General features: G+C 33.0%; 1 protein-coding gene across 1 annotated transcript in view; it reads left to right on the top strand.

The window, feature by feature from the left end:
- The first annotated feature begins 2,129 nt into the window (after positions 1 to 2,129).
- Positions 2,130 to 23,481, top strand: part of LOC129950216 (EF-hand domain-containing protein D2 homolog) — a 41,515-nt gene continuing 20,163 nt past the window's right edge. Inside the window, exon 1 of the mRNA XM_056062069.1 lies at positions 2,130 to 2,940. Coding sequence (XP_055918044.1) covers positions 2,765 to 2,940 — 176 coding nt within the window. The 5' untranslated portion in view covers positions 2,130 to 2,764. The remainder of the gene's footprint in view (positions 2,941 to 23,481) is intronic.

Raw genomic sequence — 23,481 nt, 5'->3', positions numbered from 1 at the left:
TATCCAATTAACTACACGTAGTTTACCGAGTAGATACCCTGACGTAATCTACTCTGCCATCTCTACTCTCAACACAAAGATGCGCGCGAACTTATCGCACGCACACAACAAGCAAAACCTCACACACCAATAACTCAATTCCCCGATTCAATTTTACAAACAAGTTTTCGATTCGATTCTCCTCTTTCAGTGGGATTTGATCGAGTAATCCTATTTCGATCCGATCCAGGTCTATACGGCGCTAAATCCTGATTCAATTCGAATTCACTTGTTCTTGTAAACGCGGTAACACATACCTACCCAAAACACTTTATACAAGATATAAATCCTTCGTACGTATCACCCTCCAAAACCCATTTGTTTACATTGTGTATTTGTAATGTGGAACGATTTAACGAGAAATATTGACGTGTTTTAACACATATATAAAAACACTTACTAAGTTTTTGGGGAAATTTAATAATTAAATTAGAGGAGAAATTACACGCACCCTATAAAAAAGTTTATGAGGCTGATTTCCGATTTAGCTTGTAGGCAAACCAAGATATCTACCGAGGAATTATATCTTCATATAGAGTGTTTTTGTACCTACCATTCTTCGAACATTTTGCTTTTAATTGACTTTTAAAATTTCGAAGCTTATTGGACAAGTTCGATTTTTCTTCAACGGGACAATTTGTTTTGAAAACTACATATTCAATAATTTCGTCAAAACTGTCATCAAAAACCTTTTCAACACTTTTATTGAATATGTCAAAAAATGTTACCCGTTTAATAATTATTTTTGGTTCAGTTCCTAAAAGAAAATGGAAACATAGGGTAATACTGTGTAAGCAAAATACTATTAGGTACAAGGTAAGAACAAAACATTTTATTTTTTATTTTTATATATTTATTTAACATTTTAACAAATTATTAAAAAAAAAGGCAACTCGCTTTTACTTTTGACTTAAGTTTCTCATTAAAGATCTACGGTATTGTCTCTAAATTTTTAAAACCGTTCATTTCCCAAAAATTTTGCAAGCCTTCCCTAAAAAATATTTTTTTTTTCAATTAAGCTTAGTCCATAGCAGATTATGTTTGGTACATTTAAAAAAAAAGGTAAAAACCATTAAATAATTTGTTAAAAAAATTATGAAATTCGGGTAATGCAATTGACACTCTTGGTTTCAAAACTTTATAGCTTTAACCTGAGCAACACTTTAGCATTATGAGCATAAACAAATCATAAGAAAAAGCCTGAGAGCATAACTTGACATAATAATAAAGAGAAAATAAAAACGTTTATAATTTGAAAATTGAGTTTTGGTTATCTTTCCCATAGAGTGAGTCCCACTGTGCGCCGTGTTATCAATTCAAAAAAGCTGGTTTTAGGCTCAAAAAATGAAATGCAAAAAAAATAGAGTTAAGTCCGAAAAAGAAAATATTTTTTTCCTCGCCTTAATATTTAAAACATGTTCTATCGAGGCCCTGTAAACAAAATCAGAAGGAAAGAAATTGTTTTGTGTTTTTGAAACAGTCAAGATCTACTTATTTTTTTCAAAACTTTGATTAAAGATTTTATTAAACCTTTTTCATTATTACTATATTCTATGAACACTGCTAAACTTATAAGCTCAGTTACAATACCCAAAAGACAGATACCTTCTACAACGCGGGGGAAAAGCCAAAAGCCCCAACCACCCAAGTTCAATCAAACCCAGCTCCAATACAACATCAAACATTATACTTCAAGTTCACCCACAACTTCTCCAAGAGAAGACTTTCATTCGAACCTTTCAGCCACCATTTCCCTTCACCACACTTCCACCCTACGCATCTTCAGTAGTGTGCTATGGACCGTGCCACTGTATCAATCCTGACCCTGGGTGTATAATTCGTCCCTCCTCCCCTTTGTGCATTAACTATTGTAGATATGGAAAATGATAAATGGGCTCGCTTTCGGTCATAAAACACACCATACAACAGCATCAAACCAACCCAAAAAAGCTCCAGAGCTAGATCGAACTCCAACTTCACCATCACCATTCATCTACATGTAGAAGACAGAGACAGACAGTAACAAGAAGGCCGACCAACCGACAGACGTACCATCATCCAAGTTCACAAATCCCAATCGAATCAGTTGCAGTTCGACTTTCCCAGAGCTAACAGTGCCTGTTCTGTCTATACGCTACACGGTCTCTAATCGAATCGGTTCATAAATATTTTCCGTTTTATTCTTCACACAGATAATAAATTAACGGTAATATTTTTCCTGCCGCTGCCAGAAGTCTTAAGCAAGTGTCCTCGAAATTTTACATTTTCATTATCATTGTCCTGCCTGTACACATCCTTCAACTGTGCGTGGTTGTTAAAGTGTCTCTATACTTTTCCTGTGTTTCCCTTAGACTGATTACGGTCCTTGTGTTTTGTCTGGAGTTTATGTACATTTGTATACCTCCATCCGAGGAAAGGAAGTTGCAGAACAAAAATAACATCCCTTGAATATAGTTTTGTTTACGTGAAGGGAAGTGAGAAAATTTTCCCATCAAGTGACAGCACAAGGATTCAGCTTCGTCATTATTATAAAGTATATGTAAATTTTTACCCACATATGTACGTCCGTAGGTACTTTGCTTGTGAAGGAGGAAATATATTTTAGTGCTAGTGCACCTAGTTAATCGATAACACACTTCATCTCTTCTCGCCGCCATCACCTCAATTCAATCTCTTCTTCCCCGAACAACTTTAATAAATATTTTTATAAATTAAAAAAGAAAAAATGTCTACATCCGCTGATAACGAACTTAGTAGCATCCTTGATCGTCGTCAGAAAATCAACGAGGCACTCGAGAACGGCCAAGAGATTAAACATAGTTTTAAGGTCGTCAATGTCTACACAGAATTCCATGAGTTCAGTCGAAAGCAGATAAAGGATTATCAGGCAACATTTAATAAGTAAGTATATCTAAATATAAAAGATTGTACAATGTATATACCTTATCTCATATTTATGTAGGTATGTTTTATTCAAATGATTCAGAAAGCAATTGGGAAAAAATGCCTACTAAAGATATGTCCTTGAGAATGTCATCATCTCTTTGTTAGAAGAGGATAATGTATTATCAAGGTCGTGTGTTATAATGTTGGTTTATTGTAATTCGTGCAAAAATGGCAAGGGAATAAATTCAGTTGGCAACGGATGAGATATATAAACCTGCAAAGGGAGTGCCAAAAGTGCCAAGCCTTTCATAATCCTTTACTTGAAAAGGGTGTGTCGATGAGTGCTCATGCACTCTTCACTCTACTGCAGTGGAAATAAAATGTGCAATTGATTGTGCACTCTATATTGACATCAAGAGATAATACAGAAACAGAATAGGGGTAGACGTATTGACGCCCAAACATTTGTTTGAATTACTTTTTCTTTTGGTTTGGATCGAGAATTTTGTACTTGGGTGGATTTCTATTTAATGAACATTTTTAAAAGACTAAGGTTCTGAGATCTGTATCTCAAGGGGCAATTTAAGTTCGAATTATGAGTAATACTTGACTTTTTGAATAGGTTACTAAACTGCCTAATGTACATTAAAGATTCTAAGTTTCTCACATTATAACATTTTTATCAGACCCAAAAATGATAAAATAGTATAATATACATTTGAAGTGTTTCTAGTAAATTGTTGTTGATGAACGTGGTTAAGAAATAGAATGATCTGAAATATACATTTCATACACTTTTGGTTTCGTTTTTGAATTGTGACATTTATTTGAGAAGAAGTTTATCTCTTTTCTGTCATAAACTTTATCATTTTGACACCAATTTTAAAATGCGTTACACCTCGATTACACGCGATGTTTTTTCGTTCGTTTTCGTCTTTCGTCTTTTTGACAGGTACCTACCCTCGTGATTACACCTTTCCTTTTTTCGTTCCTTTCGTTATTCCTCTTTTTGACGTTTCTGAAAAAACAGTAGGGGAAGAATTTAATTTTGTTTCGTTGTCCGGGCAGTAATAATCAGAGAGAACCTAGACCTACAAATTATAATTGAATTTCTGTGGCAATAATTTAGTGAAAAATACAACAAATTTATGGAAGATAATACCAATAAAATTATTTCTTGCTTATTAGCTAGCTCAGCAGCTGCTATGTGTTTACTAGCAACTGAACTTATAGGTGTAAATTATGCATTTTTTTTTATTGGTTGTCAAAGCATAAACGTCAAAGTTCAACCAAAAAAAGTCCATCAATTTTCAGGACTCTTTTCACGACTTCTTTCCCCCTACGTTTCTACACCCCTCACCCGATCTCTCAAAAAGACGAAAGAGGAAACAACCGAAAAAACATGTCGTGTAATCGGGCACTTAAGCAATGCCTAGATGAGTGTCAGATTTTATAATATCGTGATGTCAATGGGTGCTCAGACAGTAGCTGTCAATAAGTAAAAGTAGCTAAATATCTTTTAATGACAGATATTTTTTTTCACACGGTTAACAGAACTTAGTGGAAAATTATACAATTTCAATTTCAGCTTTGCGTCTCCGTCTTGTCAACAATTGCCAAACAACGCCATTGTTATTATGTCAAAAAAATTGTTTTAAGTGTCATTGTTACGTTTTTTCTGATTTGTTAAGATATTTACCCGTATATTGGTACAGAATTGGAAGATCTTCCAATATTGGCAATATTTTCCGCAAAAATTTAACCAATTTTCTATCAACACCATATAAACACCCAATTTTATCTGTCAAAAAAAATGTCAGTCAATCGTATTACAATTTCCTATCAGACAAACAATAAATTCTAATGAGGCTTCCAATTCATTGTTTTCTATAGTCTTGAAACCGTTTAAACAGAGTATTTTTGAAGTTTTAGGAAATTCGGATAAAATCAACCATTCTTATATAAACTGACAATTTTCAATTTATATAGAATGTTATTGGAAGACTTTTGACAGTTTGGCTATTATTGGAAATATACTGTTTACGTGTTGGGTTTTCCATGTTATTTTTTTTTTTGTCATTGTTTTTGTGTAACATCTAGTACCCGTAGGGTGCGTTGGACTGTGATGCAAGGGTCTTGAGTTCAATCCCTGCCTGTGCCACATAACTTTTTTCACGGGTACTGCCTCTTGCGTGGAATTGACAAATCCTTTTCTTGTCATGAAAAGTGCTCTCTTAAATAAGCCGTTCGGATTCGACATATAAACTGTAGGTCCCTTCCATCTCTGAGAATATTACTCGCACACAGGAATGATTGAGAGTTGTAAGTCACTAGGCCGTGGTTATTCATGAACTGTTGCGCAACCTAATTTATTGGTATTTATTTATTTTCGTAACATGATGATCGTGCAATGGAATGGGGAAGAGCTGTTAAAACTCAGCTTAACATTTTTTATAATATATTAATAATAGTGCAAAGAGGGTTTAACCTTCCGAAAAATCCAGATCCAGATCTTAAATCAAAAATAAATCAATTTATTTTGCCCATGGAATGCAATACAAATTGATAATTTGTGTTTTGACAGATCTAGATACAAAATAAATTGATTTATTTTACCCATGGAAAACCCCATTACTTTTAGAATCATTTAAAAAAAAATTGGGGCGTGATTTTTTGATCTATATTTTAAGGCTTGTTGGTTAAAAAAACAGAGTTCTTATGCATAGTCAATTTTCCAGATGGGTTAAGTAAAACCCCAGGTTAAGGTTGTATTCTACTACAATTATACTTCACATGACAGGTCAAAGCAAAAAAATACTGTTTTATTTTCAAACTTGTTATTTTGTGCTGTCATTTCTCAAATTAGATGTATAATATAATACAACTATTAAAAAAATGTGACTATTTCTTTATTCTTGTAGCTTAATGCAAATGAATTTAGCCGTTTTTCGTTTGTTTTCCTTTTTCTTGTGGCATATTTTTATTTGATATAATTTTCTTTTTTAGCTTTTCAATACACAAACTTAAATCAAATATGACATTTGGCTGTGATAATAACTACTTTAACACAACAATTGCTATGTTTATAGTTAAACCACAGATTAAGCCCTAGACTTAGGTTTAAATTTATTTATAAATAGCCTAAACTCTGGACTTGATTAATAAGAACTTATCAAGAGTTTAGCAAACATCTATGAATAAACTTTCATACTAATCGTCTTCATCTATTTCAAAGGGTTATGTAGAGCTTTTGTATTTTTTTAGTTGGTGGCATTCCAACATCCAGCAAAATATCAAAATATTGATATATGCTTAAGTCTTTTGACATTTTAATTTTTGATTTTAAATTTTCAAATAAAATGTCTCATAACTTAATTTACTCAATCAGTTTGTTTATTTTTGACGTTTAAAAAAAAAAACTGAAAACTGAAGTTTAATTTAGCAAAGACAAAATCAGAACTTATAAAGTAACTATGAATATGACCCAACTTTTTTGTATAAAATTTAAGCAGGTTCAATTGCTTTATTGTAAATGTCATCGTCTAATTTAGATAACGAATTGCTCTTCAGTTCATTGTTTGCTTCCCACCAAGAAAAAAATATGGTTTATTAACAAGCCCTTCACTTTGACAGTTCAACACTTTCAACTCTTTACTCGATCTGAGTTTGTAAATTGTTGTGTATGGTTACTATTTGACACTTCAACAATGAATTCAGGAACGATTTATTGAAAATCTTACAAATGATAGAAAAATAACATAAATCTGACAGTTACAGAAATCATTTTCTAATAGCTGACAGGTTCACGCTAATTTTTAACATTTGGGACCGTCTGTATTTAGCTGAAGGGCACGCCAATTCAGATTGATTTTAAAACATGTTATATGGGCAATGTTCATAAACAAAAACAAACAATTTAAATATCCAATCCATCAAACGAAATGTCAAATAAACTTAAGCATATTTTTGTTGCCTTTGACTTTTTTCGGAACTCAAATTATTGGTATTCTGGATTTGTCATTAAACAAATACTTATCACTTTTTATTTTGGGTACAAACACAAGAGTTATAAAATGTGATTCGATGTCCTAAATCACATTATAAATAGAATAAAGAAAAAGATTGTATTACTGTATCGTTATTCAAGTCCCTCTCTAAAAAATTAAATAAACAAACAATTTTTGTTTCCTCAATTTCTTCATCCATCAGTGAAACATTTGGCTGTATAATAATTATTGACGTCACCACCTGTGTAAATATGAACAAGAAATATAAACAAAAATTTTATAGTTCAACAGAAAACTGTTCTCTTCTGTCTGAATTTGAATTTATTGAATTAAAAACTAACAAAAATACAGGAAATCCTACACTTCAATGTTTTTGCTTTAGCATTTGCCTAAACACATGGAATGAAAATATGACTACGTCTTGATTGATGAATTGAAAAAAAAATCTTATACTTTGTTCGTCTCATAAACAAATGCGAGATGACTAAGCTTTTACAAATATCAATAATTCTGAGAATTTTTTGCCACCTTTTTCTTAGCTGTTAGTAATTTTCTAGGTATAATAAATTATTTAATGACTTATATTTTTATAAATATTCATTATCGTTATAATAATGAGAAAACAAAAACATGTTTTCCTGAAATGATGTCAGGTTTCATGCTAAAGGGTAAAAGGGTGAATGAGAAAAACAAACGATTGTCAACCTTGAATATGAATTCAATTTTAAAAACTGCCCTGTTTTTCTTATAAGAACGTAGACTTTGATATTTATTTATTACCTTTCTAACCTTTAAAGGGCCAAGGTAAACTAGTAAGTGAAAATACATCTAATAGTACAATTATTATAACAATCGAGTTAATTTTGTATAAAGTAAAGTAGACAAATAATTTGACAGCAATCTGAATAAGGGTAATAAATTAAGGTAGTAAAACACTAGATTAGTTTGCTATGTTCATAATTTGATGTATGAGCTGTCAAAAATTTAGAATACGAAACAGATTATGCAAATTAAATACAATTTCCAAGAATTTTGCTGGGTGAAATTATAAAATTTATCTGCATAAACTTCATTCAAATTTCATTTTGACTTTTATAATTATGTGTGTTCAGAAATGATATCTCAGGAAACTAAACAAATCTTTGACCTGTTCTGTAACTATAATATCGTAATTAGACGACACAAGCATTGCCGTGCATTTTTTTTATCGTGTTCCGGAAAATTCGGCATTGAAATCTGAACACGTCTAATCTGTCATACAACTTATCTGTGGAGCAGTGTTGCCAAGTTAGAAACTATGTCAAAACATGCTTTTGAAGACAATAAAATTCACGAAGTCTCCCTTGTTTCAAGGTCTTGAGCTACGGTACTGTCTATTTAAATAATTATGTTGAACCTTTAACTAGCACGGCATAAATTCTTCTGATAAATATTTAATACACAAATTATTTAAACACTAGTTATACACAAAATGTAATTGAATAAGAAGTAGATATATTCTAAATAATCCATCCAAGCGTCATGCGTGATATCAAGCATAAAGTTGTGGTTTTCCTGTGTAAATGAACGACAAACATGCGGTATATCGCATAAATGCATAAAGTATATTATTTATAGGGGTAGAATGGATCGTTGAATATATTTTTCCTTTACATATACATATATTACACTTCACATCATATTGAATTTTGAATTGCATGTAGATCACGATACCAGTTGGAATAGCGTTCGATGGATATGATGGTCTCTCGGCTAGGGTGACAAAGAAGAATTAATCCAATTAAGTGCGGTTGATAGGCTGCACTTAACATGAATGATTTGATTTGAATCGCGGCAGCCATCAGCGCCAGCCAGCGGGCTGAGGGATAAAAGCTGATGTGTAATATCAAATTTTATTGGATTAAAGATAAAATACAAAATTTAACATTGCTATCGTATATGAATTTTCAATTAAGAAGGAATAGAAAAAAATATTGTGTTATAGGTTATGTTGGCAATGTGTTATAAGAACAACTACACAAGAACTTAAAAAACAAGAATCCGAACATGCCCTTAGAGGACAAACATGTTGGTTTGAGGATAAACAAAATACTTTGTACTTTTTTCGAAGTTGGTCTTTTTGACAGCTGTCACTTGATTTATGCTAAGTTTGGTTGTCCATTTTATAATGAATAAACTAATGATGTTTTAATAAACACGTCTAAAAAACAACCTTCATTTCATACAAATTTTCTTTTCAAACCGAGTGAGCAATCAAGAATAAGCTTAAGGGGGTGTTCACATTAAACGTATTTTGACATTTCAATGTCAAACGAAATTTCAATTTCTGGCCCTCTAACTCTAAAGTAGAAAAGAAATAGATTAGATAGAGGCGTACAATTGAGTCTAATAACGTCTAATGTACACACCGCCTTATAGTCAATAAAGTAAATATGAAGTTTCAACTTAATACGAGGAAATAAATTTATTTATAAGAAGATATACCCAACAAATGTTTAAGATATTTTTATTTATAATCATAAAATGTATCTACATCTTTGAAGTAAGAAAACCAGTTTAATCATAAGACGATTTTATTGTCTTTTGAATCCTTTCCTTTCACATTGCGCATTCCTATCATCTTCGTTGCACAAAGGTTTTTTTTTTTAAAAAATTTTTATACACTCTGTTGTAGGTATCCATAACTTAATAGATATTTTCCACACATGCGACGAAGTCGACAGACGCGATTTAAACACAAAATAAAAAAAGTTAAAAAACCAACACTTTAAATGCCATAAGGTTGTGGAGCTCAGCATACTTTGGCACGGTTCAAGGATAAGCGAATAATCATAAGAACGTTGTCTGTTGTTTGACTCTCTGCGTTTTATGTTTTTGTTTTCTTCATAAAAATATATCTACCTAACCTTTAAAATAAAGGCACGACACTTTCACACATTCCTATTGTGGATATGTTTAGAGTTGCCATGTCTTGAACTAGTTAAGAGCCCAATTTAAAAAAATGTGTGTAGCTTAAAATCGAAGCTGAAAAAGTAGTCCAAAAAGTAGCTTAAAAAATGAAGTCACGACATTTCTACACATTCCTATTGAGGTGATGTTCAGAGTTGAAATGATATGAACTAGTTAAAGAACCCAAATTAAAAAAATGTTTGTAGCTCAAAATCGAAATGAAAAATAGCCCAAAAGTAGCTTAAAATATAAAGGCACGACATTTCCACACATTCCTATTGAGGTGATGCTCAGATTTGAAATGACTTGAACTAGTTAAAGAGCCGAATTAAAAAAAAATGTGTGTAGCTCAAAATCGAAGCTGAAAAAGTAGCTCAAAAAGTAGCTTCAAAAATGAAGGCACGACACGTCCACACCAATCCTATTAAGGTGATATTCAGAGTTGTCATGTCTTGAACAAGTTAAAGAGCCCAATTTAAAAATATGTGTGTAGCTCAAAATCGAAGCTGTAAAAGTAGCCCAAAAAGTATCTTAAAAAATGAAGGCACGCACTTCCACATATTCCTATTAAGGTGATGTTCAGAGTTGAAATGACTTGAACGAGTTAAAGAGTACAAATTAAAAAATGTTTGTAGCTCAAAATCGAAGCTCAAAAAGGAGCCCAAAAAGTAGCTTAAAATATAACGGCACGACATTTCCACACATTCCTATTGAGGTGAAGCTCAGATTTGAAATGACTTGAACTAGTTAAAGTGTCGAATTAAAAAAAAAATTGTGTAGCTCAAAATCGAAGCTGAAAAAGTAGCCCAAAAAGTAGCTTAAAAAATGAAAGCACGACACGTCCACACCAATCCTATTGAGGTGATATTCAGAGTTGTCATGTCTTGAATAAGTTAAATAGCCCAATTTAAAAATATGTGTGTAGCTCAAAATCGAATCTGAAAAGTAGCCCAAAAAGTAGCTTGAAAAGTGAAGGCACGACACTTCGACACCAATCCTTTGAGGTGATATTCAGAGTTGAAATGACTTGAACGAGTTAAAGATTACAAATTAAAAAATGTTTGTAGCTCAAAATCGAAGCTGAAAAAGTAGCCCAAAAAGTAGCTTAAAATATAACGGCACGACATTTCCACACATTCCTATTGAGGTGAAGCTCAGATTTGAAATGACTTGAACTAGTTAAAGTGCCGAATTTAAAAAAATGTGTGTAGCTCAAAATCGAAGCTGAAAAATAGCCCAAAAAGTAGGTTACAAAATGAAAGCAAGCCAATTCCACACCAATCCTATTGAGGTAATATTCAGAGTTGAAATGACTCGAACTAGTTAAAGAGCCCAATTAAAAAAAAATGTTTGTAGCTCAAAATCGAAGCTGAAAAAGTAGCCCAAAAAGTAGCTTAACACTTAACGGCACGACATTTCCACACATTCCTATTGAGGTGATGCTCAGATTTGAAATGACTTGAACTAGTTAAAGAGCCGAATTAAAAAAAAATGTGTGTAGCTCAAAATCGAAGCTGAAAAAGTAGCTCAAAAAGTAGCTTCAAAAATGAAGGCACGACACGTCCACACCAATCCTATTAAGGTGATATTCAGAGTTGTCATGTCTTGAACAAGTTAAAGAGCCCAATTTAAAAATATGTGTGTAGCTCAAAATCGAAGCTGTAAAAGTAGCCCAAAAAGTATCTTAAAAAATGAAGGCACGCACTTCCACATATTCCTATTAAGGTGATGTTCAGAGTTGAAATGACTTGAACGAGTTAAAGAGTACAAATTAAAAAATGTTTGTAGCTCAAAATCGAAGCTCAAAAAGGAGCCCAAAAAGTAGCTTAAAATATAACGGCACGACATTTCCACACATTCCTATTGAGGTGAAGCTCAGATTTGAAATGACTTGAACTAGTTAAAGTGTCGAATTAAAAAAAAAATTGTGTAGCTCAAAATCGAAGCTGAAAAAGTAGCCCAAAAAGTAGCTTAAAAAATGAAAGCACGACACGTCCACACCAATCCTATTGAGGTGATATTCAGAGTTGTCATGTCTTGAATAAGTTAAATAGCCCAATTTAAAAATATGTGTGTAGCTCAAAATCGAATCTGAAAAGTAGCCCAAAAAGTAGCTTGAAAAGTGAAGGCACGACACTTCGACACCAATCCTTTGAGGTGATATTCAGAGTTGAAATGACTTGAACGAGTTAAAGATTACAAATTAAAAAATGTTTGTAGCTCAAAATCGAAGCTGAAAAAGTAGCCCAAAAAGTAGCTTAAAATATAACGGCACGACATTTCCACACATTCCTATTGAGGTGAAGCTCAGATTTGAAATGACTTGAACTAGTTAAAGTGCCGAATTTAAAAAAATGTGTGTAGCTCAAAATCGAAGCTGAAAAATAGCCCAAAAAGTAGGTTACAAAATGAAAGCACGACAATTCCACACCAATCCTATTGAGGTAATATTCAGAGTTGAAATGACTCGAACTAGTTAAAGAGCCCAATTAAAAAAAAATGTTTGTAGCTCAAAATCGAAGCTGAAAAAGTAGCCCAAAAAGTAGCTTAACACTTAACGGCACGACATTTCCACACATTCCTATTGAGGTGATGCTCAGATTTGAAATGACTTGAACTAGTTAAAGTGACGAATTTAAAAAAATGTGCGTAGTTCAAAATCGAAGCTGAAAAATAGCCCAAAAAGTAGGTTAAAAAATGAAAGCACGACAATTCCACACCAATCCTATTGAGGTAATGTTCAGAGCTGAAATGACTCGAACTAGTTAAAGAGCCCAATTAAAAAAAGTGTTTGTAGCTCAAAATCGAAGCTGAAAAGGTAGCCCAAAAAGTAGCTTAAAAATAAAGTCACGACACTTTCACACATTCCTATTGTGGTGATGTTCAGAGTTGCCATGTCTTGAACAAGTTAAAGAGCCCAATTTAAAAATATGTGTGTAGCTCAAAATCGAATCTGAAAAAGTAGCCCAAAAAGTAGGTTAAAAAATAAAGGCAAGGCACTTCCACACCAATCCTATTGAGGTTATGTTCAGAGTTGCCATGTCCTGAAGAAGTTAAAGAACCTAATTTAAAAAAAATCTTTGTAGCTCAAAATCGAAGCTGAAAAATAGCCAAAAAAGTAGCTTAAGAAATGAAGGCACTACACTTCCACACCAATCCTATTGTGGTGATGTTCAGAGTTTCCGTGTCTTGAACAACTAGTCTAATTTAGAAAAAAGTTTGAAGCTCAAAATAAAAGCTGGAAAAGTAGCTCAATTCAAATAAAACCTTTAGTATTTTTATTTAAAATTCACAACTACAGATAAAAAATATTTTGTTCATACTTAAAAATGAGGTAAATTCGGTTATAAATTTTGGAAAAAATATTCAACTTTCCGATAAATAGCCCAATCTGGCAAGCCTGGTTCTGTCAGGTGCTTGCAAAAACAAAAATAAGCCTCTTTCTCATATCTCATCATGTGTGTTGTGTATCTTTAAAAAATGTGCTTGTGTAACCTTTTCCATCTCTTAATTTAAAGTTCTTTTCAAGCTCTTCACATTTTTTTGGTTAAGACGCGAACGAAAGGATGGCAAATAAAATTAAGATTCTACAACAGGTTTTCTTTAATTATTTATACCTACCTACCTAGTTTTGAATTAAAATCGAGAGTATTCTATTTTTGGATATAAACGTTAGGAGGTTAAGCGTGTTTGTTTAACTGGCATATAAACTGACAGATTCAAGTTAGGCGCGAAGAAAATCAAGATTATGACAGAAAAAATCAAACAGCTTTTATAATTATGCTCCTACCTAGATACATATCTATAACTAACAATGATGATTAGTTTTTGTTGCAACAACTCATTCAACATTCGCTTTCAAAACGTTCATCGTGGTCATGCAATCGGCCGCCATTACTATCTACAAACAAGTGAAATGTTTATAGTTCAATCAATGAACGAGCAATAAACGTTTTAATAGTTTAATGCAATGCGCAACATTTTGTGGCAGGTACGAGGTGTGCAAAATACATATGTAATTATATACGAACATATGTATATGCAATGTATATAAAGAGGTTTTCAATATGATGTTTTATTTTGTATATCATACTATTTGTCATATGTCACTTGGGAAATTTTCATATTTTGACAATTGTCGAGTGAAAACCACGCCATTAATAAAACTGCGACAACGCATTGAAATTGTTAAAATTGACTACGACTTCACCAAATTGTTAAATTCCCTACGCAAAACTGAAGCACTTTTAAGCCATTCAGGATTTCAATTTATTCTGAAGGTTCTGAAACTTGGTGGTGGAAGTTTGTAAATGTGAATCTTATGAGCATGTTTTTAATGAAATGTGACAACTGTCAAGTTGGACATTTAAGTTGGTTCATGTGCAAATATCTCAGTGATTCTGGCTTTGATTACGCTTTCAAATCTAAAAAAAACCAGAACTGTCATTATTTTATTTCAAATGAACAAATGTCAAATAAAAACCACAGATCGCTTGTAAGTTGGTACACCTGCTTTAACTCATGTTATGAATTTCGTTTCAAAATTCTGTTCTTAAATTCACAGTATATATTTTTTTTCCAAAATTGGTTAATTTACGGATAAAAATATTATAAATAGGTAAATATTAATTAAGAAGTTTGTGGTTTTTGCTTTACCCCCAGTGTTAAGGGTAGACTACATGAAAAAAAAAACACAATGAGGTAAACTTAAACACATGCTACGTTTTAACCTACCCTAATGTGAAATTCCTTCTCCTAGGAAATTTATAACTATGTTCATAGTTGTACCAAAAAATAAACCTCAATTATATGCCTTTGTTACATTTCCGGTTGTACCTACCCTTAAAATATTCTGACACGAATATATTTCAACAAAAAGTTGGTAATACGATCTTGGGGAGGAACAAAACAATCTATCTGGTCTAGAACTCAGGGCAAATTGTACAGAATGTAGAACTTATAACTGAACACGCGAACACATTTCCATTGTGATTTTAGAATGAGGCAGACTTTCTATAAATATTTTTTAAGGTTTTTGTTTTCTTGAACGCTTAGCAAGAAATATATACCTTCATAGAGTCGGCTAGATACAATAGACAATAGTATGAGGTCTAGTTGTCTAGCTTGTGGTTACTCCATATGGGTCTTTGGATAGAAAACAAGTAGTGAGTATAGGAATAGGAACTAGAAATTGACTCAACTGTCCATTTGGGGTACGTTCGTTTGTTATAGCGTGTCGTGCGTAATGAATTATTACATTCGATTTGATTTCCATTAGCAATTAAGATGAAAATTATCTGTATAGTGAGTGACTAGGAAATACTTAAAAATGTTTCCTTGAAGGTGATTTTGCTATTATACATATCGCCGTTAGACACAATAATAGTACACCTTATTGAGGATTCATTATCATTATCATCATCATCCATTAATCATAAAATTATTTAATTTATTTACTTTAAATTAAACTTTATGTGCATCTAAGTATGTATTTTTAATTAAAATTTCATGGTGTCGTGAGTTAATAAAAACAAGCTTAAGCTTCAGAACAATCGCGTGTTGCAAAACTTTCTTGTTGATAACTTACTTACTCGTATCAAGGTGTGTAAGTGAAAAGTGAACCTGGAAAGCGTATAAATGTAATTGACATAATTTGACATCTTCCATAAAACCATGGATTGAGTTTTAAAAGAGAATTTTACAAATCTTTTGACGACGACGAGATTAACTTTGATTGTATCTGTCAATATTGTCAGATTAAATGTCTTAAATCGTGTGAACTTACAATTTTGAGTGACAGTTTTGCTAGACAATTAATTTTCAGCCATAGTTGTCAGTTGAAATTATCGTTGTTTTCCATTGAAAGCAATTTAGCTATCAAGTTCGTTCAACCTGAAGAATGGGCAGGTTCAGACAACATAAGGGACTTCATTTGCAGTCAACTTCATTCTTTAAACGGAAATTTTGACCAAGGGAACCAGTTAGTTTTTTAAGTGTCATAAATTTGAAATTCAGAACTTTACTTCACAAACCTCTACTTCAAGTTTATAGTACAAAAACTACCAAAATCATTATTGTCTACAGAACACTCCTCAGGCAAGTTACAAGTCCATCACGATTTGTTTTTAGTTTGTAAGGAAAATATATTTTCCAAATTTACAAGGCAGCTTTTTACAGAAAACATTCAATAACGTTGTGTAAAAAATAAATAAATCATAGATTAATAAAGTTCACCTTTCTGTTGAATGAAAAAACATGATCAATTGTCATTTTGACATAAGTTGACTTGACTTCATAGTTAGGGAGATTTTTCTTGACTTATTTTCCAGTCAACTTTCCAATAAAGTAGCCTTTGAATTGGAAGGTAATTTTTTGGCAGCTGGCCAATCAGATTTTAGAAACTTGCCTTACTTTCAAGTCCCTTATGCCGTCTGAACCTGCCCAATGTCAGTGTAGTGTAGTGTAATGTAGGTTCATGAAAGCTGTCAGAACAAATTCAAACAAAAACGACAAAACGTCATAAGTCAGATATTATATAAAAGAAAACAAAATACGTTCTACACAAGCAAAATTAAAGGAACATTTAAAAATACATTAGAAAAAGTATAGTTAAATTATTATTTTTGAATTTTCTACTTACTTTCCTCTAAATTTAATTTTTGGTGTTTTTGTAGGACACTGTTTTACTGGAGATTCCTCTTCACTAAAAATTAGATGTAATCTATGTTTAAATATTATAATTTAAAACAAAAGAAGAAAGCACGGAAAAAATACATTTGTTGGTTAACAAAATATAATCAAATAATAACATCAACTGATTTTGACAGTTTTCACCAATCTGTACTATTTTTGAGCTCTAGTTTGAATATTCAAAACTAAAGTACACTAGTTTACAAAATGGAATGCTAATCAGTGGAGAAATGTTCTCAATGAAAAAGCTACACTTTTGACAGTATTGACAGAAACGTCGTTTTCAGCCATTGTAAGACGGTGGCCTTTTAAATTGTCGTATGAAGATGTCATTGTTTGAAACACCTAACAATTGATGGTCCTAGTTGGTTTTCATTAAAATGTATTCAGGTTTTGTCAGTTCATGTCAGAGCAGTCAGCTAATGTCAGGGCAGTTATTGGTCGGAAAATATTTATAAGATCTGACAACTGTGCTTACCTTTGGACTTGAATATTTTTTAAGTGATATACACTACATCAAAAAATTGCACGTACGGCAATTGAAAATAAATGGATTTCCCTTACACTATGAACTTACTGCCACAAATCTGAGCTTATTGGCTTTAATTGATAAAATTATAATGTATAATAGGAAATGCAACAAAATGTTCCAGCTTTGCCTCATGGTTTTTTTTACCGTTAGTGGAATGTCAAAAAATTGCTCATACATCAAACAAATGTTAGTGCACTGCTCTCTTCTCTAACAAAATGGAAATAACGGTTCTTTTTGAAATGTAAATTGTGTACTGTTATGATATTGAGAGATCTAGGCTCAGTATGCCGCCGTGTATTGATCTTTTCAATTGTTTGTTTTTTTTTTTTTTAATTTTGCGAAGTTTATTTTGAAAATGAAGGCTTCTCATAAAAAAGTACCTTTTGAAGTAAAAAAACAGATTTTTAAACAAAGAAACGACGGAAAAAGTTATGCTGAGATATCGTCCACGGTCTACAGTTCAATATGTATTAAAAAATTATTTGAAAAATAAAAGCCCAGGAAGAGGTCGAAAAAAAATACTAGACGCTCATATGGAACGAAAAATTGAAAGAATGGTAAAGGCTGATCCCAAGTAAAGTGCTCCTCAAATAGCTGCTGATGGAATATCGCTTAACAGTCAAACTGTTTGGAAGCAAACGTTTTAAAACTCTTGAACTATATGAAGAATGTGTTTTTCCTTGACGAGAACAACTTAAGTTTAATGTCTTTGGGTCGGCAGGTCGCAGATTTTTGTGGAGGAAACCAAACACAGTATTAGATCTGAAGAATTTGGAATCAACGGTGAAACATGGAGACGGAAATGTTATTGTTTGGGGAGCTATGGAGCAGAATATATCTAATAATGAGTAGGGACACTCTCTACACATATGCAACAACTACTAATACAATGGAACGATGGACAGAATAAAACACACTTAGCTGCAAATTATGCCATTGTTGTAATGGTAAGAGGGCTTACTCATCGGCATAATCAGTTACTTGAGTATTACTTTGTCCATTCCTCTTGTCCAGCCAAGACATTGAAGGAAAACGTAGTCAAATGTGTTAAAAAATTGATTGAAGTTAAAATGAAACCCAGGCCTGTAATTTCAAACCAAGGTGGAAATATTATTGGTCTTAATAGACTTCTAGGCATTCCTTTCCACAAACCTTTCTTTTATGTTGAAAATACTAAAATTTATAACATGTATGACACCCCTCATCTTTTGCAATCTTTTTGGCGTTATTTCATCAAATATGATATTGTTGCACTTGATGTCATTGATTTTTACTTAAAAACCAAAAAATCTGCATTTAAAATGGCTCCAAAACTGACTGATGAACATATTTTCCCAAACAATTTTTAGAAGACGAGTGTCAGACTTACTTTTCAGTCAATAAGTTCAACCGTTTCAGCTGGTAATTATACCCTTACCAGTATATGTCCTTCATCGTCAACAGCATTTAACACCTCTGAAATAATTGAAAAAATTGACGAATTATTTGATGTTTTCAACTCATTCCAATTTAAAGCAAAAGCATCCAGAAGCCCATTTTTCTTCAAATGTCAAAATGAGTTTTATTATCTTGCGGGCCAAATCCATAAGTGTGAAGTGGAACCTAATTTTCCTCCATATTCACAGATTTTAAAGAATTTGATGGTGCGAATTTAACACGACCACAACAAGATTTTTTAGATGCAATAGAAAGCCTGGAACAAAGATTTATAACTAATTTTCCAAATTTATATTTTTGTAAAAAAATTGAAATGAAAATGTTTGATATTTTAAAATATGAATTTGATTACAATTGCTGTAAGAACCAAAATAAGGATTTTATTATAAAGTTTTTATACGAGTTCGAGTATACCATATCCTTAAGAATTTCAATGGAACTATGAAAAAATCTAGCAATAAGCATAAATATTTACATATGTAAAACATTATTTATAAGACCTAAATAAAATTACTTTAAAAAATGATATAGGTATTTTTCGGAACACCCTTTGCTACAGTCAAAAGAAAAACTCTTTTTCTTCCTTCTCTTTTACACTGTAACAATTCTTACAACCATCTATTTCTCGTGTTGGTGTGACATAGCGGTAATTTGAAATACGAACTCAGAACGAAAACGTGGAGAGTGTCCCTACTCATTATTACATATACACTGCCAATCACTAGGATGGGGCCACATATTTTTCAACCGATTTTCGTTCTTTATACCTGCTGGAAATTTCGTACCAATAAAAAATTACTACATTTGAGTAGGTAGATATTTTCTTTTAAAAAAAGTAATAAAATTTAAGGGGTTAAATAGAAAAAACAGTTGGAATTTCCCTACATTAATTAAAGAGCTACTTAAAAACAGTATGAAAAAGTGCGTCACTTGGATGAGGCCACATGAACAATCTTATAAAATATCAAAAAAATGAAAGAAATGTTTACAGTTTTTGGTTTTCAAACATTTATTTATTAAGTTTTTCTCAATTAATAATGAGTATGCCCCCCATTTTTCGATATGACCTCTATTAGACGGTTTGGAATGGAATCATAAAGTTTTTTTAAATAGTCAAGTGAAATCTCGTCCCAGGCATTACGGATAGCTTCAACTAAGGAGTCCTTGTCTTCAAATTGTCTTAATAAACTTTTCGAGATGGCCATGCCCATACGTTTTCGATTATGTTCAAGTCCGGTGAATAGGGTGGCCATGGCAAAAGCTCTACGTTTTCTGATAAAATCCAGCTTTTGACAACCCTGGAAGTGAGGATGGGGGCATTGTCTTGTTGGAAAATCCAAGGCAGAGGTTCAAAAATATTTTTCATCTTCGGAAATGAGCGTTCCAACAAGTATTTGTAGCTGTTTCCGTTCATTGTTGGAAAAAGAAACTCCAATTCGATTTTGCCATAGTAAGTGATAGCTCCCCACACCATAACACCTGATGTACGGCTGTGATGTCTTCCCAAAATTAGTTCCTCTTTTCTTAAATCATGGAAATAAAAGTTTTAACCATCGGGGCCGTCAAGGCTAAACTTTTTTTCATCCGAAAAGACGACGCGTTTCCATTGACTGCTCCAAGAGACATGTTCTGTTGCAAAGTTCATTCGCAGCTCCTTGTGTACTTGCTTTAGAACAGGTTTCTTTTTGAATTTTCTTCTCTGGACAGTACATACCATCTTTTCTTATTATCCTTCGGACTGTCGAAATACTGGCTGATACTCCGCTTTTGGACCTTATTTTAGTAGCTGATTGAGTAGAATTTGAAGCAATACGTAAAATTAACCGCTTTTCTCGGGATGTTGTTGCTTGGGCTGTGCGTCCTTTTTGTTTTTTTTCCATAGTTTTGAGGATCAGCAAGATAGTTGTTTACAACTGTCTTACTTCTGTTCAGCTTCCTTGCTATTTCTCGGCTTGAGAGTCCCATTTCCTTGAAAGCATCGATTTGTCCTCTTTCTGCTACTGTCAACGTCTTTCCGGAACCCATTTTTAGTTGAAATTTAATAAAAATAGTTATTGTGAACTTCTACAACGAAATATTCGCAATGGCCTTATCCTAGTGACTCGCTTTTTTATATCCTTTTTAGGTAGTTCATTCATTAATGTAGGGAAATTCCAACGGTCTTTTCTTATTAACCCTATAATTGTATCACTTTGCTTTAAGAAAATATGTACCTACTCTCATGTAGTAAAATTTTCCGGGTTAAACAAATTCCAACAGGTATCGGACCGAAAATCGGTTGAAAAATATGTGGCCTCATCCTAGTAATTGGCAGTGTAGGTACTCTGCTATGGAGTCCAATGGTGTGGGAAATTTAGTTTTTATAGAAACAACAATGGATAAAAACAAATGTTTACAAATTTTAAAAGCAAATCCTTATGCAAGACAACGATCCTAAACATTCATTAAGAATAGTAAATGAATGGCTTCTCTATAATGTTAAATCGCAATTGTCTCATCCTCCCAAATCCCCAGACCTTAATCCCATTGAGCATCTTTAAGATTATTTATTAAGAAAGGTCCGCGAATCAAAAATAAGTATTAAAAACTAGCTAAAAGCCGTTATATTTTAGGAAAGGAACAATATTTCGCTTGAAGTCACTTCAAAACTAGTTCTCTCTATGAAGAATCGCCTTCAGGATGTTATAAAAGCGAAAGGTTATCACACTCGCTACTAAAACTTACATACATACATATAAACGGTGATTTTATAAGAGCTTGAGAACTTTTTAAAAAAAAGAACGCATACAATTTGCAAAATCTCATCGATTCTTTATTTGACGTTAGATTGGTCCATGACATTTACTTTTTGAAGATAATTTCATCTAAATGTTGACCGCGGCTGCGTCTTAATTAGTCCATTCGGAAAGTCCAATTTTGGGTAACTTTTTCGAGCATTTCGGCCGGAATAGCCCGAATTTCTTCGGAAATGTTGTCTTCCAAAGCTGGAATAGTTGCTGACTTATTTGTGTAGACTTTAGACTTGACGTAGCCCCACAAAAAATAGTCTAAAGGCGTCAAATCGCATGATCTTGGTGGCCAACTTACCGGTCCATTCCTTGAGATGAATTGTTCTCCGAAGTTTTCCCTCAAAATGGCCATAGAATCGCGAGCTGTGTGGCATGTAGCGCCATCTTGTTGAAACCACATGTCAACCAAGTTCAGTTCTTCCATTTTTGGCAACAAAAAGTTTGTAAGCATTGAACGATAGCGTCCAACAGCATCTTTGAAAAAATACGGTCCAATGATTCCACCAGCGTACAAACCACACCAAACAGTGCATGTTTCGGGATGCATGGGCAGTTCTTGAACGGCTTCTGGTTGCTCTTCACTCCATATGCGGCAATTTTGCTTATTTACGTAGCCATTCAACCAGAAATGAGCCTCATCGCTGAACAAAATTTGTCGGACAAAAAAGGGAATTTTCTGCCAACTTTTCTAGGGCCCATTCACTGAAAATTCGACGTTGTGGCAGATCGTTCGGCTTCAGTTCTTGCACGAGCTGTATTTTATACGGTTTTACACCAAGATCTTTGCGTAAAATCTTCCATGTGGTCGAATAACACAAACCCAATTGCTGCGAACGGCGACGAATCGACATTTCACGGTCTTCAGCAACACTCTCAGAAACAGACGCAATATTCTCTTCTGTACGCACTGTACGCTTTCGTGTGGTTGGTTTAATGTCCAATAAAGTTAACTGAGTGCGAAACTTGGTCACAATCGCATTAATTGTTTGCTCACTTGGTCGATTATGTAGACCATAAATCGGACGTAAAGCGCGAAACACATTTCGAACCGAACACTGATTTTGGTAATAAAATTCAATGATTTGCAAGCGTTGCTCGTTAGTAAGTCTATTCATGATGAAATGTCAAAGCATACTGAGCATCTTTCTCTTTGACACCATGTCTGAAATGCCGCGTGATCTGTCAAATACTAATGCATGCAAATCCTAACCTCAAAAAAATCACCCTTTATATGATTAAGTTTTTTATCACTGTTCATTAGCATTAGCTATTATTTTGAAGAATCACCTTAACGACCAGTTGTTTGATATAGTGTGTACTTATCCTAATCTTATACACGCTATTTAATTTTGAAATTCGTTACTTTGAACCTTATGGGCTGTTTGGTAACTTATGCCACCATGGGTGTTCTTTTAATTAATTATATCCCCAATGGATGGCCCTGAACCTTTAGCAGGATTTCTTTTTAGGAAGTGACATTTTTGGTGAATTGTGATTCCGCTTTATCTATATAACTCCATCGGCATATTTTTGCGTAGTAGAAAAAATATCTTCTTTTTGCCTTTACCGACTGGCCTTCAGTCCAAAGTGAGGTGATTCATTTCAATGAAGGAAAGAAAAGTATATTCAGAGGAGTAGGCCAGTCTATAGGTAGCTGCTGTAGCAAAAAGAAAACCATTTCTCTATGTAAGTGAATGAAGAATTTCTCCATAGATTTTTAGATTTGCAAATATCTTCCATGTTGTACGTACGTCATTATTACAACATCGCAATTGACTCTTTTGAACTCCTCGTTTATATTTATGCAAATAAAAAATCCATAATGGAAAAGAAAAACAATTTTTATTACGTTTTTATGATTTTCTTCTTGCGCTACAAAAAGAGGCTGATGTTGAAATGAAATTCCATTAGCGTGCTATAGGCTATTACTTGCATAGACCTCTGAAGTACCCAAAGTCCATTACCTTCAGTTCAAGAAAAAGCTGAATACCAAAATGTATCTATTACTAAAATCAATAAATCGATACCTGCTGGTGTTCTAAAGCCTTCATATAACTTAGCTGTTTGTGTTTTCCTAAAGTAAATTGTGAAACAGGAAAAACCTTCATTCGATGTAGAACAATGTTTCTTCTAAAGGAAATTGTGCAATATT

Source organism: Eupeodes corollae, chromosome 3 (genome assembly GCF_945859685.1).
Source record: "Eupeodes corollae chromosome 3, idEupCoro1.1, whole genome shotgun sequence".
In the NCBI taxonomy this organism is placed as follows: Eukaryota; Metazoa; Arthropoda; class Insecta; order Diptera; family Syrphidae; genus Eupeodes; species Eupeodes corollae.
This window is presented reverse-complemented; position numbering and strand designations above follow the sequence as displayed.